At 42.8% G+C, this 26,833-nt stretch overlaps 1 protein-coding gene across 2 annotated transcripts in view; it reads right to left on the minus strand.

The window, feature by feature from the left end:
• Positions 1-19,246: 19,246 nt before the first annotated feature.
• Positions 19,247-26,833, minus strand: part of lin7c (lin-7 homolog C (C. elegans)) — a 30,712-nt gene continuing 23,125 nt past the window's right edge. For both annotated transcript variants that reach the window (XM_086008118.1, XM_086008119.1), the window contains one exon: positions 19,247-22,835. In XM_086008118.1, coding sequence (XP_085864244.1) covers positions 22,674-22,835 — 162 coding nt within the window. In that variant the 3' untranslated portion in view covers positions 19,247-22,673. The remainder of the gene's footprint in view (positions 22,836-26,833) is intronic.

Consider the following 26,833-nt stretch of genomic DNA (forward strand, 5'->3'; position numbering starts at 1 on the left):
AGTATACTAGATTGCAAGAAGTACAAGTAAATCACTGTTTCACCTGGAAGGGGTGTTTGGGGCCCTGGACAGTGGGAAGGGGGGAGGTATAGGGGCAGGTGTTACATCTCCTGCGCTTGCCTCTTGGCCTCTTGCATTGTTCCACGGAAGCTCAACGTAAACTCGAGGAACAGCACCTCATCTTCCGATTAGGCACTTTGCAGCCTTCCGGACTCAATATCGAGTTCAACAATTTCAGATCATAACCTCGGCCCCTATTATATTTTTACTTACTTTTTAAAATTTTTTTCCCCACCCCTTTGTTTTGGGTTTTCCCTCCCCACCCCCCCTTTCCTCTTTTTTTTTACATGGCAGCTGTCTCTCATTCTGCCTGTACATTTCACACCTAACCTGAGCCGTCTTTCGTCTCTTTACTAGTCCTATCATCATCTCGTCTCGTTTTGAATACCTCTTAATGTCTATTCACTTCTTTTGTTCCCTCCCCAGCCCTCCTTTCGATCTATTTCATTTCCTTTCCAGTTTTGAAGAAGGGTTTCAACCCGAAACGTCAACTCTGATTTCTCTCCACGGATGTTGCCTGGCCTGCTGAGTTTTTCCAGCATTTTCTGTTGTTGTTTCGGATTTCCAGCATCTGCAGTATTTTGCTATCGAAGAATAAAGCAACATAGCTGAAAAATTCTTTGTAAATGGACAAGCAGCTCCAAGCGGCATCTGGTGGCCGTAATGAGAGCTTGAGCACAGAGCTTAGAGACAGAGCTGGGAGAACACAAACGGAGTGGATCGCAAGCAGAGTGGAGGAATTTTGGTGAACGCAGGAATTTGATGGAGAGGAGGAAGGTGGTTGAGATATCTGACTGAAAAGGAGGCGTGGAGCCACAGATCCCAAGGTCTCTAAGGTAATAGACACAAGTGTGGACCTGCGGGAGAGCGAGAAGAGCGGACGCAGATAAAGGTAGGTCCAAGAGCCCGGAGGGAGCGGGAGCATTAGGAAGCGCAGTAAGTGACGCCAGCAGAAGGGAAGGAGCTGATTGGTGAGTAGCTAGTGACTTTTTTAAAGTTTTAAATTTATTTCTGTTAAGTTACTTAATAGTCTATTAAGTAAAGGCATGGCAAGGCACCTCGGTCCCATGGAATATATATCTTGTGCCATGTAGCGACTCCAGGATGCTTCCCATGTCCTGGACAACCACCTGTGCAGGAAGTGTCGTCAGCTGGAGCAGCTCAAGTTCTGGGTTTCAGAGCTTGAGCAGCAGCTGGCGACACTGCAGTGCACACGTGAGGCTGAGAGCTTCGTGGATAACACGTTTCAGGAGGTGGTCACCCCGCAGCGTAAGAGTGTGCAGGCAGAGAGGAAATGGGTGACCGTCAGACAGATAAGGAGGAACAGGCAGGTCGTGCAAGAGTCCCCTGAGTGCATCTAATTCTCTAACCAGTATTCAGGTGAGGCCGATGGTTCCTCTGGGGAGTATAGCCAGAGCTAAATCCACGGCACCTTGGGTGGCTCAGCTGTACAGGGGGGTGGGGGAGGAGGAAGATCGGGAAAGCAATAGTGCTAGGGGATTCAATAGTTAGGGGAACAGACAGACATTTCTGTGACTGCAGACGTGACTCCAGGATGGGATGCTGCCTCCCTGGTGCCAGGGTCAAGGATGTCACTGAGCGGCTGCAGGACATTCTGAGGGGGGGTGGGGGGGTTTGGGGGAGGGGAGGGGGGGCGTCGGGGGGGGGGTGAACAGCCTGAGGTCGTGGCCTTAGAAAGGGTACAGAGGCGGTTTGCCAGGGTGTTACCTGGGATGAGGGACTTCAATTATGAGGAGAAGTTGGAAAGTTAGGACTGTTCTCCTTGGAACAGAGGCAGTTAAGAGGAGACCTAATAGAGGTTTTCAAGATGATGAGAGGTTTTGATAGAGTAAATAGGGAAAAAGAATTCCCTCTGGTGAGTGGGTCAATAACTAGAGGTCAAAGATTCAAAATCACTGGAAAAAGATCCAGAGGGCAGATGAGGAGAATTCTTTCACTCGGAGAGTTGTCGGGATCTGGAACACTCTACCTGAAAAGGTGGTGGAGGCTGATTCCATAAATAATTTTTAAAGGGAGTTGAACAGGTTCTTGACGATGAAGAACTTACAGGGTTACGGACAATAAGCGGGGGTGTGGGACTAAGCATGGCTGCTCTTTCAAAGAGCCAGCACAGGCATGACGGGCCGAATGGCCTCCTTCTGTGCCATAAGTTTCTATGATTCTATGATTGAAAACTGTATAATGAGTGTGACAGATGACACAGCATACAGGTTTTAATCATACATAGGTTTTTTGTATTTTATGTTTTATAGCTGATCTCCTGTGGCAATGCTCGCTATCAGTTGGAGGATATGCTACTTTATTCCACATAACATACAATATATTATCAAGGCATTGATTTTTCATGATAAATTTAGTCAAATTGTGTTTTATCAGAGTATTCTCAGAGTATTAGTGGTATAATTGGGCTCAAATTCCAAGGTTATGTGTATATTTGCATGAAAATCATGAACCAATGGCCTTGATTACTACTATATTTTACTATTAAATATTCAGTTAACTGTGCAGTTAATTTGATCTCTAAGTGTTTCCTTAAGGCCCACAATGCAGAGGAATATGTTACAGAAGAAGATGTTTCAGATTGCAGATAAGTATGTTGATTCTTCTCTTCTTCTTAGGCAGTCCCTCGAGACCGAGGATGACTTGCTTCCACATTAAAATGAGCTCTCGGGTGACTGATGAGTCCAATGCGGGACCTACAGTCTCTGTCACAGGTGGGGCAGACGGTGGTTGAAGGGGCGGGTGGGTGGGGTGCTTGGGTTGATGTGCGCTCCTTGCGCTGCCTGCGCTTGGCTTCCGCTTGCTCCCAGCAAAGAGACTCGAGGTGTTCGGCGCCTTCCCGGATGCTTCTCCTCCACTTTGTGCGGTCTTGGGCCAGGGATTCCCAGGTGTCGGTGGGAATGTTACACTTTTTCAAGGAGGCTTTGAGGGTGTCCTTGAAGCGTTTCCTCTGCTCACCTGGGGCTCTCTTGCCGTGCCGGAGCTCCGAGTAGAGCGCTTGTTTTGGGAGTCTTGTATTGGGCATGCGGACAATGTGACCCGTCCATCGGAGCTGATTGAGCGTGGTCAGAGCTTCGATGCTGGGGATGTTGGCCTGAGCAAGAACACTGACATTGGTGTGCCTATCCTGCCAATGGATTTGCAGGATCTTGCGGAGGCAGCGTTGGTGTTACCTCTCCAGTGCTTTGAGGTGCCTGCTGTACATGGTCCATGTCTCTGAGGCATACAGCAGGGTGGGTATCATTGCTGCTCTATAGACCATGAGCTTAGTGCCGGGTTTGAGGTCCTGGTCTTCAAACACTCTCTTCCTCAGGCGACTGAAGGCGGTGTTGGACTTCGTCATCGACGTCTGCCCTTGTTGACAGTAGGCTCCCGAGGTATGGAAAGTGGTCCACGTTGTCCAAGGCCTTGTCGTGGATTTTGATAATTGGGGGGCAGCACTGTGTGGCGGGGGCAAGTTGGTAGAGGACCTTTGTCTTACAGATGTTTAATGTAAGGCCCATGCTCTCGTACGCTTTGGTGAAGGTGTTGACGATGGTTTGGAGTTCGACCTCCGAGTGAGCACAGACGCAAGCAGATGATGCTTGCGTCTGCGCTCACTCGGAGGTCGAACTCCAAACCATCGTATGTTGATTGGAGGAATGGTGTGTAGCAGTGATGGGGAGCTGAGGGGCTTTGTGAGTTGATGGTGTTGGGACAGTGGTCCTGGAGTGTGGGAGCATTAGCAGATGAGGCTGCAGGTTGTGTGAGCAGTGGGAAGGGGATCATGGGAGTGGGAGGGGTGTTGGGTTATGTGAATACTGATGGCGGTGGGAACAACAGGAATCAGAGGTGTGGGAAAGTGGTCCTGGGATGTGTAAATACTGGGAGGAGGGAGCTGGCAATGGTATTGGTAGCAGGGTGGATTTTGTGTGTGGGCGTGGGTGAGGTTAGGGAACATTGGTAAGGGTGGGTGCTTGGCATGGGATTATTGGGTTCTGGGGGAGCTGTGAGAACTTTGGTAAGGTGCCACTGAAAAAAGCACGGTAATAGGGTTTTCTCAGATGTGGCTCAGCAGTTGGGAAAAAGGCAGGCATGGTTGGTGTGAAGGAATGGTGGGAATGAGGAGAGGCAGTAAGAGAAAGTAGGAAAGGGTGAAGGAAGCCCCCCCCAGCAATAGAGAGAAAAACCATATTCCTGGTCATTTCTGAGAACTAACTTAAAGTTCTTTAAGTGTCTTCAGTGCTTTTAAACCACGAGGAGGAAGTGCAGAAAACACTTTTAAATATATCAGGCTGCTGAGAACGTGAGTTTTCAGAGCACAGGACAGTCTGGTTGGGAACTTCAGAATTGGGGACTCGGGGTTGGGATGGAGTCACATTGGATGGTAGTGCTGTGTGGGGAGGGAGTGATAGTAGCTATAGCTTGCAGCAGATGGGTATGAAAAGCACCCAGGCAGCATGGACAAGAGGCCTGATTTTATGTGCAGTCACTCAATCATAGGAAGACTAGGGGGGGAAAATTCAGTATCGCCCCGTTTGGGGCGCCATTATCGGTCATGCGCAAACTTTAGCGCCTGGCGCTAATTATCGCCTCCGACGGCAAACTTGGCTTTTTATCGCCCCTGGAGGTGATTGGAGCGCTAAATCAGGTGCTTCACACCTGTCTTAAGGCACAAAGGCCGAGGAGCGAGGCGCTACCTCAGAGCGCTGGCGAAGCAAGGAAGGGCAAATCAAAATAAACCTGCAAAGTGCTGCTCCGTACTCTAAACTCCTTCAGACAGCGTTGAATCTCTCCAGAAGTCTCTTTCTATCTCTCTCAGAATGCGTGGTGCAAAAATGTCACTGACAAAAAAAGGCAGGAAGCGGTCGCCTTTAAATAGCGCTCCCCCAGTCCCTTTCTGACTGAAAAACGCTCCCCTCAACCTGCCATTGCTAGCGGCAGGCGGTAAGGCAGGGGGCGCCACTCAATATCCAGTCCGGGGCGCTAACGGGGCGTTGCGCACTCGACTGACGTCACGATCTGCCGGCGCAGGAGATCGTGGCAGTAGTGTTTAGCGCTGCCGCAAAATGTCTGGTTAATTTCGCGAGCGGCGCAAACATCGCCGCGCCCGGGCGCTAGTGCCTTTGTGCCCCATTAGCGCCCTCTTAAGGCGCTAACGGGAGGCGCAAACAACTGAATTTTCCCCCCTAGGACCTAGAAATTACTCTCGGGCGGTGGCACAAAACAGGCGGTATCGGATTGGCCGCCCGTTATACGCAGTGCCTGATACTGTATTCAGTTCCACAGATATTCAGCTGACTGCTATGGGACGGAATATCAGGTGCTGCATATAATGGCCAGCCGATCTGTATCGCCAGTTTTGTGCCACTGCCCGAGAGTAATTTCTAGGCCAATGGTCTTTCAGAGGGTACAGTGGCATGCAACTAAAATGATTGCAGTTATCCAGATTTCAAGGTATGAGGAAAAGTTAAGTTGCTAGAACAGCAATGGGAAATATTTATAACGGTGTTCAACAGAGTCTGAAAAAATATATTCCGCTAAAAACCAAGAACAAGGTAAACACTAATGAGCACCATGAATGATTAAAGACATCAGGGAAAAATTGAGGGTAAGGAAAGAGGCATACACTAAGTACATGGACAGCTGGGGAGAACATGACAAGGGAGAATACAAAGAGATTAGGAGACAAGTCAAAAAAACAATTAGGAAGGCAAAGAGGAACTGTGAAATTAAATTATCAAGGAACATAATACAAAATAGTAAAATATTCTGCAAACACATAAATAAAAAAAAGGAAAGTCGGGATGGGAAGAGAGCCACTAGGGGATGGACAGGATAATACCACAGGCAGCAATAGCGAAATGGCAGAAATATTAAATAATTACTTTGCTTCAGTATTTACCGGGGAGACAGATCAGATGGACATGGCATTGGATGATGAGATTAGAAATGATATAACCACATTTAAAATAAAAAGAGAAATATTAAATAATCTAATCAAACTCAAAGAGGATAAAACCCCAATCCAGACGGATTACATCTGCACATTTTAAAATAATCTAGGGAAGAGATAGCAGAGGCACTATTACACATATTAGAAAAAGGTGTAGTGCCAGAGGACTGGCAGATAGCTAATGCAATACTTATATTTAAGAAGGGAGATAGAACATGTCCAGGGGATTATAGACCAGTCAGCTTAACATTGGTGGGAGGAAAAATAATGGAATCCCTACTAAAATAGAAAAACATCTAGAAATCAAAATATGATAATGAATAGTCAACATGAACTACAAACAGAAAAGTCTTGCTTGACCAACCTCATTGAATTCTTTGAAGAGGTAACAGAGAGAGTAGACAAGGGTAATGCAATAGATGTAATTTATCTAGATTTCCAAAAGGCCTTTGATAAGGTACCACATAATAGACTAATGAATAAGGTCAGAGGATGCAGAGTCAGGGGACAAGTAGCAGAATGGATAGCTAGCTGGCTTCAAGACAGAAAGCAGAGAGTGACGATAAAGGGTAGCTATTCAGAGTGGCAGAAGGTGGAAAATGGAGTCCCCCAAGGATCAGTGCTGGGACCAATGTTGTTCACAATTTATATTAACTATTTAGACTTTTGAATCCCCATAGCCCATCTTGCTCACCAGCCAGTATTCGGTGCTGAGTACTGGTGAGGGAAATGGTTCCTCTGAGGAGTGCAGCCAGAGCCAAGTCCACAGCACCATGGAATGCTCAGCTGCATGGTTGGGGTGGGGGTGGGGGTGAAGAGGAGAGGGAGAGCAATAGTGATAGGGGATTCAATAGTTAGGGGAGCAGACAGGCGTTTCTGCAGCCGCAGACGTGACTCCAGGATGGTATGTTGCCCCTCTGGTTCCAGGGTCAAGGATGTCACTGAATGGCTGCAGGGCATTCTGAGGGGGGAGGGTGAACAGCCAGAGGTCGTGGTCCATATTGGTACCAACGACATAGGTAGAAAGAGGGATGCAGGCAGAGTTTAGGGAGCTAGGAAAGAGGTTAAGAAGCAGGACCTCAAAGGTAGTAATCTCTGGATTAATACCAGTGCCACATGCTAGTGAGTACAGAAATAGGAAGATAGAGCAGATGACTGCGTGGCTGGAGAGATGGTGTAGGAAGGAGGGCTTTAGATTCCTGAGGAATTGGAACCGTTTCTGGGGGAGGTGGGACCTCTACAAGCCAGACGGGTTGCACCTCAACGGGAACAGGACCAATATCCTCGTGGGGGGCTTTGCTAGTGCTGTTGGGGAGGGTTTAAACTAGCTTGGCGGAGGGATGGGAACCTAAGAATAGAGTCAGTAGGGAGGGAAGAAAAACTGGAATTGGAAAACAAAAACATAGAAAGTAAATTGGAAGGACAGAGGAATCAGGGGTTAGATAGTAGTCAACAAGAAGGTTTGCCTGTACTAAATGGTATATAGCTCAATGCAAGGAGTATAGCGATCAAAGCAGATGAGCTGAGGGCACAGGTAGATACTTGGGACTATGATATTATAGCTATTACAGAGACGTGGCTGAAAGAGGGGCCGGTATGGCAGCTCAACATTCCTGGTTACAGGATTTTCAGACGTGATAGAGAGGGAGGTAAAAAGGGAGGGGGGTCGCGCTATTGATTAAAGAAACTATTACAGTTGTGAGGAGGGATGATATGTTGGAGGGATCATCAAACAAGGCCATTTAGGTTGAATTGAAAAACAAAAAAGGGGCGATCACACTGCTGGGAGTGTACTATAGACCCCCAAACAGTGAGAGGGAGATAGAAGAGCAAATATGTAGACAAATTTCTGAGAAGTGCAAAAACTATAGGGCAGTAATAGCAGGGGATTTCAACTACCCCAATATTAACTGAGATAAAATTAGTGTGAAGGGTATAGAGGGTGTGGAATTCCTAAAATGCATCCAGGAGAACTTTATTAGCCAGTATGTAGCAAGCCCAACAAGGGAGAGGGTGGTTCTGGACTTAGTTTTAGGGAATGAAGCTGGGCAGGTAGAAGGCATATCAGTGGGGGAGCATTTTGATGTTAGTGGCCACAATTCAGTTAGATTTAAGGTAGTTATGGAAAAGGACAAGGATAGACCAGGAATAAAAATTCTAAATTGGGGAAAAGCAAATTTTGCTAAACTCAGAGGGGATTTAGCCATAGTGGACTGGAAACAGCTACTTGAAGGTAAATCAGTGTCAGAGCAGTGGTGGGCATTCAAGGAGGAGATCCGGAGGGTTCAGACCAAATATGTGCCCTTAAAGAAAAAAGGTGTGACTAACAAATCTAGAGCCCCCTGGATGTCTAGGGACATACAGGGTAGGATAAAGAAAAAAAGGGAGGCGTATGACAGATACCGAGGGCTAAACACTGCAGAATCTTTAGAGGAGTACAGAAAGTGCAGGGGCGCAATTAAAAAGGATATTAGGAAAGCAAAGAGAGAGCATGAAAAATTCTTGGCAAGTAAAATCAAGGAAAACCCAAACCTTAATAAATATATTAAGAGTAAGAGGATAACTAAAGAAAGGGTAGGGCCTATTAGAGATCATGAGAGTAATCTGTGTGTGGAAGTGGGAGAGGTCGGTAGGGTTCTTAATGAATACTTTGCGTCTGTTTCCACAAAGGAGAGGGGCGAAGCAGACATTGCTATCGGGAGGAGGAGTGTGAAATATTAGATGAAATAAACATAGTGAGAGAGGAAGTATTAAGGGGTTTAGCAGCTTTAAAAGTGGATAAATTCCCAGGCCCAGATGAAGTGTATCCCTGGCTGTTAAGCGAAGCAAAAGAGGAAATAGCAGAGGCCCTAACTTGTGAAGGAATAAGCCATATTTCAGAAAGATACACCATAATATGAACAGAATTCTGATATTTATTAATATATGATATACTGGGTTTAAAAATCTAAAGCCTCAGAGATACAGGCTGCAAACAGAAATATAGGCTTCTGAGATAAAGATCAGTTGTTTAACAAAGTTGTAGACATACAAGCTTTGAAATGGGAATTAGTTAAATATACTAAAACAATGACCCTATTGAAATGGCAGTTTGGCGATTCCAGAGAGTCTGGAGTTTGGGAAAAACACAATAAAAAGACCCAAGTGAAGTGTTGAAAACCAACACGTTGAACAGAAACACAAACATTAAAAGAGGCATGTGCCTTTAAAAAGATGACATCAAGTAAAAGAAACACCTGCTGGTCAAATAGCTTTTATGTAAAGCTTGGAAGACAGGAAACATGATTAAATATGCAATCAATTGAGATAACTAAAAAACAAGTAAACACTCAGTCAAAGTGTCTTTAATTTATACATAGTAAATATGATACCAACAAGAACACTTTGAAGGTATGACTTCAATAGATACACCAAGCAATTACATTGTGTTTGTATTGAACTTGGAGCAGTTAGGAGACTCGAAGTCTGTTAAACCAGCTAAAAGTGATATTAAGAATTGAATGGAAAATCTTCGATAAGAATGGCATCAAACAGAAACCATTGCTGTCATATTGTTTTTATGATAGTTTTTGGAACACCTAAAGGTAGAGACATAATTATGCATGCAGCAGCTAAATTGACAGTAAGAATAGAAAGCATTCAACAGAGAGAATGAATAAGACAATTAGCTTACATCAGCAGAGAACTTCAAAGAATAAACCACTGCAAAAAGGGTATAAAAGATAGACCTTTTCAAACAGAAAGTCAGAAGTTGCTGAATGGGCCAAGCGTTTCTCAACTTTACAGGGGCCATCTGTAAGTTTTTAACTTTGAGTCTCGGGGATCAAATGGTACTATAATTTGATTTTGGTGGATGTTCTGGATTTAGAGATAAGTAAGAAATGTAGAAATGTAACAAAGTAAAGATTTGAGAATAAGGATCTCTGAGAAATAAGAAATGTAAGCTATTTGTATTTTGAATTGTTAATGTTGCGACTGACTCAACAGCTGTTAAATGAATGTCAGCTCTTAAATAAAACTATATATTTTTAGAATTGTCTCAAAGAGTATTTCTGTATAAACTCGCGAACCCAATTTCTGTACACCACTCTTTTGTAAGGAGTTGCAGAATTCTGGGGGGTATTCTGGACCCTCATAATATCCAGAAGGTTACAGTCTAGTTAAACTTATTAAAAGTGCTATCTGGAGGACAGTAACATCTTCAGTCATTCCTTTCCTTTAGGGAGAGATAGCCTGAACCTTCAGACCCAATTAAGCATCTTATAGAATTCGGCTATCTCTAACTTTAGTTGAAGGTGAACGTCCGGGGAATATGCCTAATCTAGGGTAGCCCGAAAAGGGCTAGGACTTGTAATTATCCCTTCAGTCTATCATTTTTCAATCCTCTCTGGCTTCAGGTGTGGTGCCGGAGGACTGGAGGACTGCTAATGTGGTACCCTTGTTTAAAAAGGGAGAAAAAGATAGACCGAGTAATTACAGGCCAGTCAACCTAACCTCGGTAGTGGGAAATTTATTGGAAAGAATTCTGAAGGACAGGATAAATCTTCATTTAGAAAGACACAAATTAATCAAGGATAGTCAGCACGGATTTGTTAAGGGAAGGTCATGTCTGACAAACTTGATTGCATTTTTTTGAGGAGGTAACAAGGAGGGTAGATGAGGGTAGTGCATTTGATGTATTGTATATGGACTTTAGCAAGGCTTTTGATAAGGTTCCACATGGCAGACTGGTCATGAAGTTAAAAGCCCATGGCACCAAAGGCAAAGTGTCAAGTTGGATTCAAAACTGGCTCGGAGGCAGGAAGCAGAGGGTAATGGTTGATGGGTATTTTTGTGACTGGATGGCTGTTTCCAGTGGGGTTCCGCAGGGCTCAGTACTAGGTCCCTTGCTTTTTGTGGTATATATCAATGATCTAGACTTGAATATAGTGGGTATGATTAAGAAGTTTGCAGATGATACTAAAATCGGCTGTGTGGTTGATGCTGAAGAAGGAAGCTGTAGACTGCAGGAAGATATCAATAAATTGGTCAGGTGGGCAGAACAGTGGCAAATGGAATTCAATCTGGAGAAGTGTGAGGTAATGCATTTGGGGAGGGCTAACAAGGAAAGGGAATACACATTAAATGGTAGGACACTGAGTCGTGTAGAGGAACAAATGAACCTTGGAGTGCATGTTCACAGATCCCTGAAGGTAGCAGGCCAGGTAGATAAGATGGTTAAGAAGGCATACGGAATGCTTGCCTTTATTAGCCATGGCATAGAATACAAGAGCAGGGGGTTATGCTTCAACTGTATAAAACACTGGTTAGGCCTCAGCTAGAGTACTGCGTGCAGTTCTGGTCACTACATTACAGGAAAGATGTGATTGACTGGAGAGGGTACAGAGGAGATTTACAAGGATGTTGTCAGGAGTAGAGAATCTTAGCTATGAGGAAAGACTGGATAGGCTGGGTCTGTTTCCCTTGGAACAGAGGAGGCTGAGGGGAGACCTTATTGAGGAAAGAAAGGACCTATTTCCCTTAGCAGAGGGGTCAAAAACCAGGGGGCACAGATTTAAAGTAATTGGTGGAAGGTTTAGAGGGGATTTGAGGGGAAATTTCTTCACCCAGAGGGTTGTGGGGGTCTGGAACTCACTGCCTGAAAGGGTGGTAGAGGCAGAAACACTAACCGCATTTAAAAAGTACTTGGATGTGCACTTGGGATGCTGTAACCTGCAGGGCTACGGACCAAGAGCTGGGAAGTGGGATTAGGCTGGAAAGCTCTTTGTTGGCTGGCGCGGACATGATGGACTGAAATGGCCTCCTTCCGTGCTGTAACTTTCTATGATTCTATGATCAAAACACAATTTCTAAATTTGCGGATGACACCAAATTGGGCGGGGCGTGGGCGGGCAGGGGTGATAGTCAATACTGAGGAGGACTGCAACAAATTACAGGCAGACATTAATAAACTTGCAGAATGGGCATATTATTGGCAAATTAAGTTCAACACAGATAAACGTGAGTTATTACATTTTGGTAAGAAAAATAAGGAGGTCACATATTACTTGGACAATAAGAATCTAAATGGGCTAGAAGAGCAAAGGGATCTCAGAGTACAAATACACAAATCACTAAAAGTAACGATGCAGGTTAATAAGGCCATAAAAAAGACAAACTAAGCACTAGGGTTTATTTCTAGAGGGATAGAATTGAAAAGTAGCGAAGTTATGCAAAACCTGTATTGAACTTTGGTTAGACCACACTTAGAGTACTGCGTACAGTTCTGGTCGCCATATTATAAAAAGAATATAGAGGCACTGGAGAGGGTGCAGAGAAGATTTATAAGGATACCACCAGAAATGCAAGGGTATACCTATCAGGAAAGGATGAACAAGCTGGGTCTCTTCTCTCTTGAAAAGAGAAGGCTGAGGGGTGACCTAATAGAGGTCTTTAAAATGATGAAAGGTTTTGATAGAGTAGATACAGAGAGAGTGTTTCCACTTGTGGGGAAGAGCATAACTAGAGGCCATCAATATAAGATAGTCACCAACAAATCCAATAGGGAATTCAGAAGAAACTTCTTTACCCAGAGAGTGGTGAGAATGTGGAACTCGCTACCACAGGGAGTGGTTGAAGCGAATAGTATCGATACATTTAAGGGGAGGCTAGATAAGCATATGAGGGAGAAGGGAATAGAGGGTTACGCTGATAGATTTAGATGAGGAAAGGCGGGAGGAAGCTCAAGTGGAGCATAATCGCCGGCATGGACTGGTTGGGCCGAATGGCCTGTTTCTGTGCTGTATATCCTATGGAATCCTATGTAAATTGGGCTAATTTTCTTCAGAAAAAAGACTAAAATCTTTTAGGTGACTGAATTCAAATCTGGGGATTGTCAAAATTGACCCAGGCAAATTTTTCACTTCCAATACTGCTAGCTAAAGTGAAGACGCTAGGAGTAGGAAGGGTACTTAGCAAAGGTTTTTATTTTAAACAAGGGATAATAGAGTTGTGGAATAAGGAAGGCTATTGAAGAGTCAACTAGAGACAACAAAAGTAACAATTTAAAATAACAATGCATTTATAGAGCACCTTTAACATAGTCAAACATCACAAGATGCTTCACAGGAGTGTTATCAGACAAAATTTGACACGAGCCACATAAGGAGATATTAGAACAGGTTGGTCAAAAGTTAGATATTAAGGTGTGTCTTAAATGAGGAGAGAGAAGAGTTGGAGAGGTCTAGGGAGGGAATTCTAGAGTTTAGGTTACAGAGACAGGGTGGGGCGAGTCCATGGAGCGATTTGAACATAAGGATGAAAGTTTTAAAATTGAGACATTGTCGGACTGGGATAGGTCAACGGGACTTGGTGCGTGTCAGGATATGGGCGGCAGAGCTTTGTATGAGCTGAAGTTTATGGAGAGAGCAGATGGGAGGCCAGCCTGGAGAACATTGGAATAGTTGAGTCTGGAGGTAACAAAAGCATGGATGAGGGTTTCAGCGGCAGATGGGCCGAGGCAAGGGCGGAGGCAGGCAATATTATGGAGGTGGAAGTAGGCAGTCTTGGTGATGGAGAGGATAGGGAGTAGGAAGCTCTGCTCAGGGTCAAATAGGACACTAAGGTTGCGCCTCAGACAGTGGCCAGGGAAGGGGATGGAATCAGTGGCTAGGGAACCGAGTTTGTGACGGGGTAGAAAACAATGGCTTTGGTCTTCCCAATATTTAATTGGAGGAAGTTTCGTCAGACAAGCAGCAGGAGAAATCAGATGCAGTGGCAGGGTTGAGAGAGGTATTGATGAGGTAGAGGTGGGTATCGTCAGCATACATGTGGAATCTGACATTGTGTTTTCATTTTGTGTTCAAATTTGGTAGAAGTTTGCCATCTAGTGGGTCATAATTATAGAGCAGTCACTAAACTGCACGTAGAATTTAGTAACAATTTGAATGGGCCAGCATCTTTATTAAGGTCATAAAAAAAGATTAAGGGGGAGAAATTGAGTATAGCCCCATTTGGGGCGCCAGCCTCACCAGGCCCGGAAACATTCGCGCCCACGCACCGGAAATTGAGTTGTTGCGCCCCAAAGGGAAACACGGCGCTACTGGAGGCGCCCCGCATCCCTCTTGGGGCGCTGCGAGTGAATATCATGGCGCTGCAGTGCGGCACGTCGCACTGCGGTATTGCAGGCCTTCCTCCCCTTCTTAAAGGGGAGGAGCCTTGTGCAGCGTGATCTGGGGCCCAGCTGGGCCACCGAGGATCGGGAGTGCAGGCAAAAGAGCCCGGCACCGAATAGAAGTGCCGGGCTCTTGGAGCGCAGCTGGCACTCCGCGGGGGGGGGGGGGGGGTTCATGAGGCCGGGGACGGGAGCGCAGGCAGGTGCTGGCAGGCGGCCAACAACAAAAATGGCCGCCCCGCACCTCGCCTTTAATTTGCGTCTCCCCGGCCGCAGGTAGGCCCCCGAGCCGGTCGGACATAGCGTCCGGCGGTAAATCAGGGGGCGTTGCCAAATATCGCAGCCGGGGCGTCAGCGGGGCGCTGCGCACACCGATGACGTCATCGGCAGCGGCGCAACGCTAACGGTTAGTGCCACCACTAACGTCTCACGGAATTTAGCGGGAGGCGTGGGCAGTCCCGCGCCCTGTCACCAGTTGGCTTGCGACCCACTTAGCGACCTCTTAAGGCGCTAACAGGTGGCGCAACCTACTGAATTTCTCCCCCTAAGTTCTGTAACTGCAATTAAAAATTATTGGCTTATAGCTATTCTTAAAATGCGTCACCTTATATTTATAACATTTAATGAAAAACCGAAGTTGAAGTGGAAGGAACAAATGACACCTAAAAATGTACTAATGTCCTATTCATAGGGAAGGATAGCACAAAATCCTGACACACAAAATACCGTGCCATACAATTGCAAGACATGGATGCTCTACATTCTCCATGTTTCTCTGCATATCAAGTTCTCAAATAGATAAGTGGTACTGTCAGCAGGGAATACCAAATGGAGGTGAGTACTTTCTCAGTGAAATGGTGTTGGGGAGAGGCGGAGGGGGGGAATGAGAAGCAAATACCAAAGACAAATTGTATTCACCAGAGGGGTAGGACAAGCTATCTTTTGCTAAGCTACCAGTGGCTATGTTTCGTCACACATCCAAATCTGGTTGAGTGGTAGAAAAAAGTAGTGCTACAAACCATCTCTCGCGATTCAATAGGGAGTAGACATCGAAGATAGGAGCAGGAGTAGGCCATTCGGCCCCTCGAGCCTGCTCTGCCATTTAATGAGATCATGGCTGATCATCCAAATTCAGTACCTTGTCCCTGCTTTCTCCCCATATCCCTTGATCCCTTTAGCCTCAAGAAATATATCCAACTCCTTCTTGAATATATTTAATGAATTGGCCTCAACTGCCCTGTGTGGCAGAGAATTCCACAGGTTCACCACTCTCTGGGTGAAGAAATTCCTCCTCATCTCAGTCCTAAATGGCTTACCCCTGGTTCTGGACTCCCCCGCCATCGGGAACATCCTTCCTGCATCTAGTCTGTTTAGTCCTGTTAGAATTTTATAAGTTTCAATGAGATCCCCTCTCATTCTAAACTCCAGCGAGTATAAACCTAATCGACCCAATCTCTCCTCATATGTCACTCCTGCCATCCCAGGATCAGTCTGGTGAATCTTCGCTGCACTCTCTCCATGGCAAGAACATCCTTCCTCAGATAAGGCGACCAAAATTGCACACAATACTCAAGGTGTGGTCTCACCAAGGCCCTGTACAACTGCAGCAAGACATCTTTGTTCCTGTACTCAAATCCTCTCGCTATGTAGGCCAACATACCATTTGCCTTCTTAACCGCCTGCTGCACCTGCATGCTTACCTTCAGCAACTGGTGCACAAGGACACCCAGGTCTTGTTGCACTTCCCCTTTTCCCAGTCTATTGCCGTCCAGATAATAATCTGTCTTCCTGTTTTTGCCACCGAAGTGGATAACCTCGCATTTATCCACATTATACTGTATTTGCTATGCATCTGTCCAATCACCCAATCTGTCCAAATCATCCTGGAGTTTCTCTGCATCCTCCTCACAGCACACACGCCCACCCAGCTTTGTGTCGTCTGCAAACTTGGAGATATTACATCTAGTTCCCTCGTCTAGATCAATTATATATATGGAGTGGTGTATAATGATCGATATCGCTCATTTTACTCTATCGCTAATATTTAAAACTACCACCATTATATCTGTGAAACCTATATCTTTCAGTAATAGTTAAACCACATCAGTCATATGATATATGCTTCAGTAAATTTGCTGGTACATTTAGACACCTGCAGGCTATGGGATCTTCCATGTCCAGCTGAACAGGCAGACAGGGTCTCCATTTATAATAATCTCATCCTTACGACAGCACTACTGAATGCAGCAGTCCCATGGTACAGTAGTGACGTGTCAGCCTAAATTATATGCTTAAATGCTGGTCCACAGTGTGGACCCACAACCTTCTGACTCAGACGAGAATGAACCAAGCTAACGAGAAAGTGACTGATAGAAAGAATCAGAGTAGGAAATATACAATTGCGGGAAGAGAAAGATGATCGTGGGAAAATTTTAGAAGATGTTTTCTGGGAACAACGCAGTGAGAAATCAACTAGTTAAAAAAAAACCATACAATGATGTTGATAAAGGAAAATATGAACGTGGAGAGGATCAAGCAATATAAAGCAGATATTGAAATATGTTTAAAAGCAGAATTAAAAAGTGATATAAATCAGTTTTGCATTGCAGTTATGAGCACAGATAAAATTATAAGTTGATTTCAGATAAATTCTTCTTAGTAAGCTATTTCAATGCACCCTCATTATATAGAATAACACATAAGTAGCTATAAGGAGATCCAGAGGTGTAATCATGGGGTTAGTACTTTAAACTGGCAGATTGAATGGACCTGCCTTGGTTACGATGTATACCCGCAGTGGGTCACCATTGAAATCGTTTTGTGTACAGCTGCATTAAAACACAACTGGACTGAAATGGTGGCAATAGCAGGCTGAACAAATGGATACAAGATGCAATTTACAAGTGTAACGATCATTATGGTACATGGCTGGGGGTATATACCGTTCAGGAACCACTTACATGATCCCCAACATTTTATACTTGCAGCCAACTGATGATGTTCCATCACTAATCCTGGTTACACTTGCAGTAACTTGGAAGGTATAATTGGCTGAATTGTACTACCCCTGTATACCTTTCAGGTTCAATGTAGATTACCATTTGATATCTCGCAAACACAATGGGCTTGGTATTAACCTCCTCACAATGGGCAGGAGGCGGTCAAGTTGGGTTAAACCCTAAAAAATGGTGAAACATGACCCTGACCCGATGTGTACGCGCCTGCCGCTGTTTTTACGGTGGTGGGTTGCGAGACTTGAGAGGCGGGAAACTTCTTTAACATATTTAAATCAGGCTCCCACCGTGCAATTGGGAGCCTGATTTAGATTTAACCGCTGCCGGCTGTCTTGGGAAACCTGGCAGTGAAATGGAGGTGGGAGTTGCTGGCTCCAGAAAGTCCGTGTTTTTTTAATCGCATTCCTTGTGGGCCCAGGAGACCAGGAGTGCTCCCCTCAGTCCCTCAAGAAACTTTCGACCTCCCTTCTTCTGAGCATGGACCCTCTCTAGCGCCCCCCCTCCACCCAAAGCCCCGGTCTGCAGCCTTCCCTCCTCCCGCTTGCCGGGGACAGTTTCTACCACCACGAAGAAACAACACAATCAATGACTGTTTGACAAATTACCCAACAGTTAGAGACAAAAAGAAGTTACCCCAACACCCTGCATTTGTGCAGGATGGGTCCCAGCCACTGGAATCCTTCACACTGAATGTAGCATTTCTGTAGATGGAGGTGTTTTATTGTATCGGAGTCCAATGGCATGAGGCAGCATCACGTAGTCAGTTGGAGCCAGTCCTTTATTCGGAGACTCAGGTAGTGCAATGTGTTCAGGAGCTCCCTTGTAGCAGTTTCACTCTCCATTTAGGAAGCAGGTTGATGGAACAAGACTTCAAGGGTGGCAATCTCTGGCCCTCCAGCCATGTGCTAGAATGCAGATGGTGTCAGGAAGAGGGTTTCTATTTTATGGGGTGGCGGTACCAGTTCAGGTGACGATGGGAGCTATTCTATAACGATGGACTGAATCGGAACAGGGTGCTAACAAACTGGCTAAACAGATAAATAGGGAGGTGGTGACGAGTCAGTTAAACTAGGTAGGAAGGAGAGCAGGGAATAAAGCAAATCTGAAAGGGCAAGTTGAGAAGGTAGAAATAGGTGAGGTTAATATACAAATAAAGAATTTAGTGAAAAGGATAGAAGGAATAAAGGAGAAATATCAAAAGGGGAGGCTTGATGCATACATGTGGGATATGGGGGGAAGATATCATTAGTGGGAGGAAGCTCAGGTGGAGTATCAACACCAGCACAGACCAGTTGAGCCGAATGGCCGGTTTCTGTGCTGTAGATTCTGTGTAATACTATGACCAGTTGTTAGCAGGGAAAAGGCTGAGATAAAAGAATGAGGCGAGAGCTTGGACAAAAAGGTAAAAGGAGTAGCTTTCAATACAAACAGAAAAAAGTGCATGTATTGAAATGCGGAGTGTGAGAAATAAACCGGGGGAATTAGAAGCAATTATGTCACAGGATGAGAGTCAATAGCATTAACAGAAGCCTGGCTGCAAATTGGGTAGGAGTGGAAAATACTTGGAAGGACTTCCGGACATCAATCCTAAACTGGCCTTTTACTAGCGTCCCTTTGTCCCAGTCTCACAATTTAGTTTGAAGTAAATTCCAGATTTATCTTTTTCATACTGTTTATATATCTCGATTCTCCAATTCCCCCTTTCAGAGCAAAATCTGACACGAGGGGTCAGTCTCAGTTATTTCTGGCTGTCTCCTTCATGGTTTGGTGACCAGAACTGAACACAATACTCAAGGTGTGATCTGACTAGCATTTCCATCACCGTTAGCATGGTTAAAGGCAAATCGTTTTCACTAAAAAATTCCCCCCACTTCGTATCATTTGCTAGCCACATTAAAAGCTTATGCTTTAAGCTAAAATTAGTTCATAAATTGTGCAATTAAGGAAAAGTGAGCAAGAGTAATCAAATTATATTTAGCAAATGATTCAATGGAAAAATGCACTATAAATATTAGAACAAAGACATTTAGAACACTACAGTATACCATTCGATGAAGCACACTGTTACATATATAATTTTATTTTAATTAAGTACAAATTGCAACAGTCACAAATCAAAGTAGACAAAAATCAGATTAAAATAGAGCAAAATGCATATACTGAATTTTAACTGGTTACAAACCAGACCCTCAGTGCAGGATGGATCTACCTTTGAGAAAGTTTATTATTACATATACACACGAACAAACTTAGACACTGTTCACAATTATGTTTGGGCTTCAACCACTATAAGCAGCTCTTTGGGTACTACAGTATCATTTTTCCCACTCAAATATAGGGCATAATTTTTTTCCTTCAGTCCTAATAATGACTGATTCTAAAAACAAAGTATTTATACACTGATGTTGCTGATCATAAAATTATCAAAATGCCATGGTTTTGAGGCAACATTTTAATATTAATTGCTGCAATACCATTTTCCTGCTGGGAGACAGAATTTCTAATAGCAGATAGGCATTGCTGCAATACAATTCAGCTTACACAGATCTGATCAGACCACAAAGCATCAAGTGTCTTGACCAAGTGGTAATGAAGGCTCATTTGTTTCATATTTAGTTCCCGACATTTGGTGTTGGACATGGTGGAAATGTCCTCAAAAGGTTAATAAAATGCATTTAAAATCAAGACACAACATCAGTGCATGAAGTAAAACCAAGTCTTCACACCATGTTGGAACCAAGAAACAAAGAGATAATTTTGAAGATGGAAAATACAGTGTTCTGTAACAAACAAGTTAACATTTCACCAATAAGACATGATTAGAACATAATCAAATACAAATATTGTACAATAAATGGACTAAAGGTTTTCCAAAACCCAATTTTTTGGCTTTAAACAAATCTGTGGCTTGTCCTTTGAATAGAAGCAAGAAAAAAATATGGTTTAAAGGAACTTCAATCATTCAACTCTAAAGTTGTCAAAGTTGTGACATATTTTGGAAAGGTTTATTTCCTATACAACACACCAATATGTAGATTCCTGAATTTAAGGAATTGCACTGCACAGCTACAAATATAAACAATTTAGCCAAACAAACAATGTACATTTGAGCAAAAAGAATGATTGTTAACACCAGCAATGTCTATTTAAACGCAAGTACAAAATGGCATATTACACAGCACAGCATAAATTGACAAAGCTGCAGGACAAACAAAGCATTTATTTCAAACTAGCAGAATTTTAAAAAAGTTACACGGTTCTCTTACAATCAGTTGTATAATACTCTAATTAATTGAAGTAGTCCAGTTATACAGATAAAATGGAAACAGTACAAAATTATTTTATAAGTGAACAAACACAAAAGTGTTGGTATTAAGTGTAGTACTAGGTAATTCAAAACAAGCCAGTCGGTAGTAGTGCTAGAAAAAGGCTGCTTTTAAATATCTACTTATTTCAACAATCTACAAGCAAAATAATCGGAGATTTGCTTCAGTTCCTATCACCATGAGACATTTATAACCAATAGATCGCAACATGTTTGAAGATTTTCAAAGCGTCAAGTGGTTGCTTTTTTGGTCTTCAGTGCATGATTAAAGATTGAAGATCTTTGTGCGTTCAATTGCAGGGCTACTATATTGCCATTTGTTTTTTTAAAATATAAAAGTTGGTACAAAAATTAAGATGCCCGAATACAAAAATTGTTCTGTAAAAATGATTGGTTTTATAAGTGGTAGCAAAGCTGAAGCAAGAAGTCAATTAACAGAAGCCTCATATATAAGTGTATTCAACTTGAGTCTAACAAAATTTAGTAGTCACTGATTGAGGATACATCTGTGGAGTAAAAAATGTTGTTGGAGGCAGAAACTTAACAATATACAAATGTGAGTTTAGAATTCCTCCTTAAATTAGCCCATATACTTCATGCACAGGACAGCAGTCTGGATAGGTCAAAGCTGCATGGCTGGGCAGGCCATTACTTTTGAGCTCGAACAGTGTAAAAAAAATATAAAAATGGGATGCAAATCAGGCCCAAGGTAAAGCCAAGTAGATTTGACTCCCTTTTACTTCTTGTAAATAGGGCTGAAGTGACGAATACTGGGCAATTAGTAACACGCGACATCAACATGCTGTCACATCACAAATTATTTGGTTTAGACTGTAACTCATTTATTTTTGTTGTCAAATTTACAGGAATGGAAACCTGAATTGTTGTTATTCAGTTACTGAAAGGAATGTGATCTCTTCTGGGATAAATAGCGTAACAGATTATTCATTTGAAAAAGTTGTGCATAACATGTACAAATCTTAGATATTTCAAAGAGCAAGTCTCACCATAGTGCTCCATTTAAGTAAATAACAATTAGAAAAAATTAGGAACTCTGCATTTTGTCCCCTCCATTTTATTGATGGCTTAAATTGGCAAGTGCTGAATACAATTATGGAAACCACGAGGACTACTGAGCCAAAGGAATACTGGAACAGTTCAAGTAACCCTATTCCTGATTTATCCCAAGTTACTGTCTTGCTTTGGTGATTAGGCATTTATCATCTGGACATGGACAAACTCAGCAACTCCCCTTTCTTTTATAGGTCTTCTTGCAATTAGTGGTCAGGCTCCAGGTAAGCAACACTTAAGTGGAGAACCATAACCTGGTTGGTGTACACCCTCTTTTACTACACCTGTATTATCCAGCCACTTTGGAAGATCAATGGAAAGAGGTGCTTTTTTTCCAAATCTCTAACATTTGATGTTGCAGTTGGGTCCCTGGCCACAAGGGCAGAGTTTACCTCAATTACACTATAATGCACCATGGGTAGAGGGAAGGCCCCATTCCTGCCACCAACACCACACCATCAACTTCGAAGTGTCTCATGATGTCTTCAGCACTTGCGAGTAGGAAAAAGATTCAGGAAAAGAAATAATTTTTCAAATGTGTTTGATTTAAAAATAGGAGTACAGGAAACTTTCTGGTATCCGGCACTGACGGGACCGAGCTGTTGCCGTCCCATCAAAACTGCCGGACAAACCAGCGCTAATGTTAAAACATACGGAGCTCAGAGCTCCGTGTGAAGCAACAAACTCTGTTGCTTACAGCTTCAAAACAGTCGGCCGTAGCTTGCAAGCGTCTCTGTAGCTAAGCAACAGCTTCAGCTAGACCTTGCAGAGCCTGACTGGAGAAAAAAAGCAACGAAAAGAAAAAAAAACTTATCTGAACCGACTCCTGAATTTTGCCGGTGGATAGAGCTTTCCAGACATTTAACCTCCGGATAAACGAAAGTTTCCTGTACTTGAAACATATTTAAACTGACTTCATTGTAAATCTAACACTGGATTAACAATAAGCAAAAATGCTTTATTCTGATGCACTGTCAGTGTGACTAACTAGTTTTGAGTATGATACTGCCCGATCATATCACATCACTAGCAAGTACAACACATTGAGAAATCCCAGCTGTTATGTAAAATAACAGTAATGAAGCATTAAAACAATTAATAGTTGATTTGCTGCCTGCGTTTTGCCGACCTCATTTTCTCAAACCGCGATTCCATTTCTTCCAGAACTTTTGGTGTGTATCTAACGACTAACTTAACAGTTCCATGGGCAGCTTTCAGGAGTTCAACTGCTTTTTCATGGTGTTCTCCTTCAACGCTCTATATAAAATAAAAGTGGTTTTCATTATTACACCACATACTCTTCGTAGTATATTATCAACATCTTTCAACAAATGCCAGCTTGGCTCAGTTGGTAGCATTTGTGCCTCGGAGGCAGAAGATTGTGGGTTCAAGTTTCACTCCAGGACTCAAGAACATAATCTAAACTGACACTTCAGTACAGTACTGAGGGTGTTCTGCATGCTGGAAGTGCCATCTTTTGGATGATGCATTAAAACAGGGTCAAGTGGACTTAAAAACTATGGCAATATTTGAATAGGAGCCAAGAGATCTCTAATTGTCCTGGTCCAACACTGATACCCTACCCACCACCAAAAACAGATTAACTGACCACTTATCTCATTGCAATGTGTGAGACCTTACTGTATGCAAATTGGCTACCACATTTGCCTACATATTACTGACTACACTTTAAAAGTAATTCATTGACTGTGAAACGCTTTGGGGTGTCCTGTGGACATGAGCACTAGCTAATTGCACATTGATTTTTTTTAAATCAGTAAAGCAGTAGTGTTGTCATGAAGGAGCATTGTCCAGGACTGTGCTAAGAGTAATACAAATCGGATTTATTCCCTCTATGCGGAGGTTCTCATGAGGTATGCTTGTTTCAGAATAAGCTGAACAATTGATACAAAAAAAATGCTGGAAATAGAGGGGTCAGGTCAACATTTCAAGCAGGGCCATTCTTCATATCAGAAAACTAAAGCAAGCATTTTAATAGAATTAGGAAAAAGGGAAAGAACTGAAAATAGGTCAGCCAGCATTTTCTATTTTAATTCAAACTTGCAGTATCTTTTTTTGCCCTCTGTTCCCTTAAAGTTCTTGCTTATCTTTTAGCTTTTGGCCCTGCCGGAAATGTTGCCCTGTCTTTTCTCTCCAGTGGTGCCCATGTATTTCCAACATTTTCTGTTTTTGTTTCCAGCATTTGCAGTTTTTTGCCTTTATTTGGGCAATCAATATATACAAAATTCATTGCACCTTGAGCTAATGGCCAAGTCACCATGAATACGATTCATGTCTTCCATCAGCATTATTAGAGTTGCTCTGCTTTCAAATGTATATAATGTATAGTTCAGCTGCAAAAAGTAGTATCAATTTCTAGCGAATGCTCTTCCCATGGCTCAGTGAGTGTATCCAATGAGTAGCTGAACCATAATAAGGACCAGAAATATCCCAGAATCAAGTTGGATGCAGAGTTAGCTAATCTCAGTCAGAATGATTGTACAGATGCTACCATTTGCCTCATCAGTCTACATTAACTAGAAGGAAAAAAAAAGTGTTCAAGGTTTCTGCTCCCAATTGCTATCCAGCGACCATGCTGCAAGTATATGTGGGGATGTCAGGTGTGTGATGCCCACAATCAAATATCCTGCGGACACTACTTGGGCAGACGCACACCTGAATAATGGCTACTTGGACGAGATAATCTAGGGCAACTGGCACCTATGAAACAACATCCCAACAAGGAATTAATGTCTTCAGGAAGAGGGGAGAAAATTGGAGAGAAAAAAAAATTCTAGTTTAGAATGAGGACAGTGTTAATGTTTTAAGCAATGACTTATATGGCAGCTTGTTCTGTTTTAATTGTTCAGATTTCACAGGGTCGCAGAATTAAATTAATTTTTTCCTCCTCTTCCCCTCAGACTACTGGCTTCCAGGTATCTATCTTTTGCAGATTCACAAAAGCAGCAAATAGCAGGATTTTCAATTTCTTAACGATAAAGCTCCAAACACACATGTATATACTAAAGTATATTTAATAATAACTAAGAAATCACACAACACCAGGTTATAGTCCAACAGCTTTATTTGAAATCACAAGCTTTCGGAGCGCTGCTCCTTCGTCAGGTGAAGTCACTTCACCTGACGAAGGAGCAGCGCTCCGAAAGCTTGTGATTTCAAATAAAGCTGTTGGACTATAACCTGGTGTTGAGATTTCTTACATTTGTCCACCCCAGTCCAACACCGGCATCTCCACACCATGGCTAATAATAACTGGTAAGTGAGGCAAGTCAGTAACTAAAACGCCACTTCACTGCTCTCTCAATTTGTGCAGAGATATGTCTGGGTTTTGCCTGATATACCCAACTTCTCCCTCCAGCTCCCTGAGGGTGGAAGAAGCCAAAGCTCAGTCCCTCAGTCCCGTTACACTATGTTGCTCTAGAATAGGCTTTGTGGAGATGCATTAAAGTGGCTCAAGTCACTCCCCATCAGACCTTCTCTCTCACTAAGGCAGTGCTCATTTTCCACTGAGTGGAGATTAATAGTGCCTGTGGGTTACTCCATGCTAGATTGTCTATCCTATCACATGATACACTGTATGGGAACGCATTGCAAGGCATAAACTTCATTAATAAATGCCACTCGAATGATTAAACTCATTAGCTGCTGCTTTGTGACAGGAGTCAGCATACCCAAAATCCCCTCCATTTTATCAGTCCCATAAAGGGGCTTACCCATCTTCCAGGGCACAGTTCTAACAGAGGGGCTAAATCTGAAACGTTAAAAAATCATTTATCTTTATAGATGTTGATGGACCCACTGTGTACTTCTAGGATTTTGTATTTTGGTTCAAAGATACACTCGATAAGGGACCTTGTTAAAACAGAATTTTTGCCTTGAAGCGAATTAACATAATTATCTCTTTGAAAGAACGGGATGGTTCTGCAACAGTGTGAAACTGACATTAAGGCTGTATCATTATATATTTTTTTAAATCACCTCTTTCAAGATTTTGTAATTTCTTTTTTTTTTTAAAAAAAGGGTAATCATACAGGAATGTTCACATCATTGCATTTTAAAACATACCCAGTGAAATGGCTCCAGCTAAGGCACCCAAGAATACAATGTGCACAGTAACACACTTGCATATTATTGTATTGTGCAGTTTGTACAGACAGTTATAAAATCATTAACCAATTTTTGTGGAATGAATCGTTGGTTCAGATTTTAGAAATTTTTCTCTTTACCATATTTCAAAATAGTTGTAATGAAGTTCACAAATGTCTCTCTATAGACAAACTCAAGACATACAAATTTGATTGGACAACAGCAAATAGAAAAATTTTCTTACGCACTCTCTCAATTATCACTAGTTATTTATTGTTCCATTTTCCTAAAAGCTTTCAGCATCGGACTATAGAAAATGCACTAATCTACGATCCCACCACCTACAATTTCTACCATTACTTTTCTCAAATTTCCTTTCACTTGAAAATGAAATTATAACCTGCCAAGGGTTAATTATCTAAATTTCCCTGTTAACTGGAAGTTTGCCTTCCAGGTGACCCCGTGGGTGAAGTTCAACTCCAGTGTATCTTAAGGAGTGAAAGCACTCTTCCAATTAGTTCAACCTGTAGTGTCCACGGGGTGTCAGTCTGGCTGTTCAGCTATGAGAAGGTTGCACCATTCTAAGGAGAGGATTATAAGCACAAGCTTCAAGCTGACATTTCACAATGTTAAAGATGAAAATATTGGAACTCAGGAGATAAAGTAAAACATGGTGAAGGACTCAAGTAAAGATAATCACCAGTTAAACATGTGTAATCTATAATCGCTGCACCACACTTGTACTGAATACTTTTTCATAAATAAATAAAAGATAAGTGCATCATTATTGCTTTGAAGGAGCCCTTTGATACCTCCTGGGCAGCTCAAAATGATGAAACACAAGCCCCAATAACCCACAAACCTTCTGGCTATTTTCAACAACACTCTTCTAGAAAAATGCTATCACTGTTGACCATGCTTAATTACTGAAATCCATAGCATATAGTTCTTTAGGGCTTAGCTGTTTCCTTCAAGAAAGTGTAATCAGGAACTAGGATTAAAAAGAACATTTCAATTTAGCTCAAGCATAAAATGTATTTATCTCCCCACTGAAAGAGTTAGGATTTCCTGATTTTGCATTTGTTTCTAAACTGAGGAGGAGGGGGGGGGGGGGGGAGAGAAGCCCAACGTCAAGAGAGACATATGTA

Source organism: Somniosus microcephalus, chromosome 15 (assembly GCF_052327205.1).
Source record: "Somniosus microcephalus isolate GS21.2 chromosome 15, FLI_Smic_1.0, whole genome shotgun sequence".
In the NCBI taxonomy this organism is placed as follows: domain Eukaryota; kingdom Metazoa; phylum Chordata; class Chondrichthyes; order Squaliformes; family Somniosidae; genus Somniosus; species Somniosus microcephalus.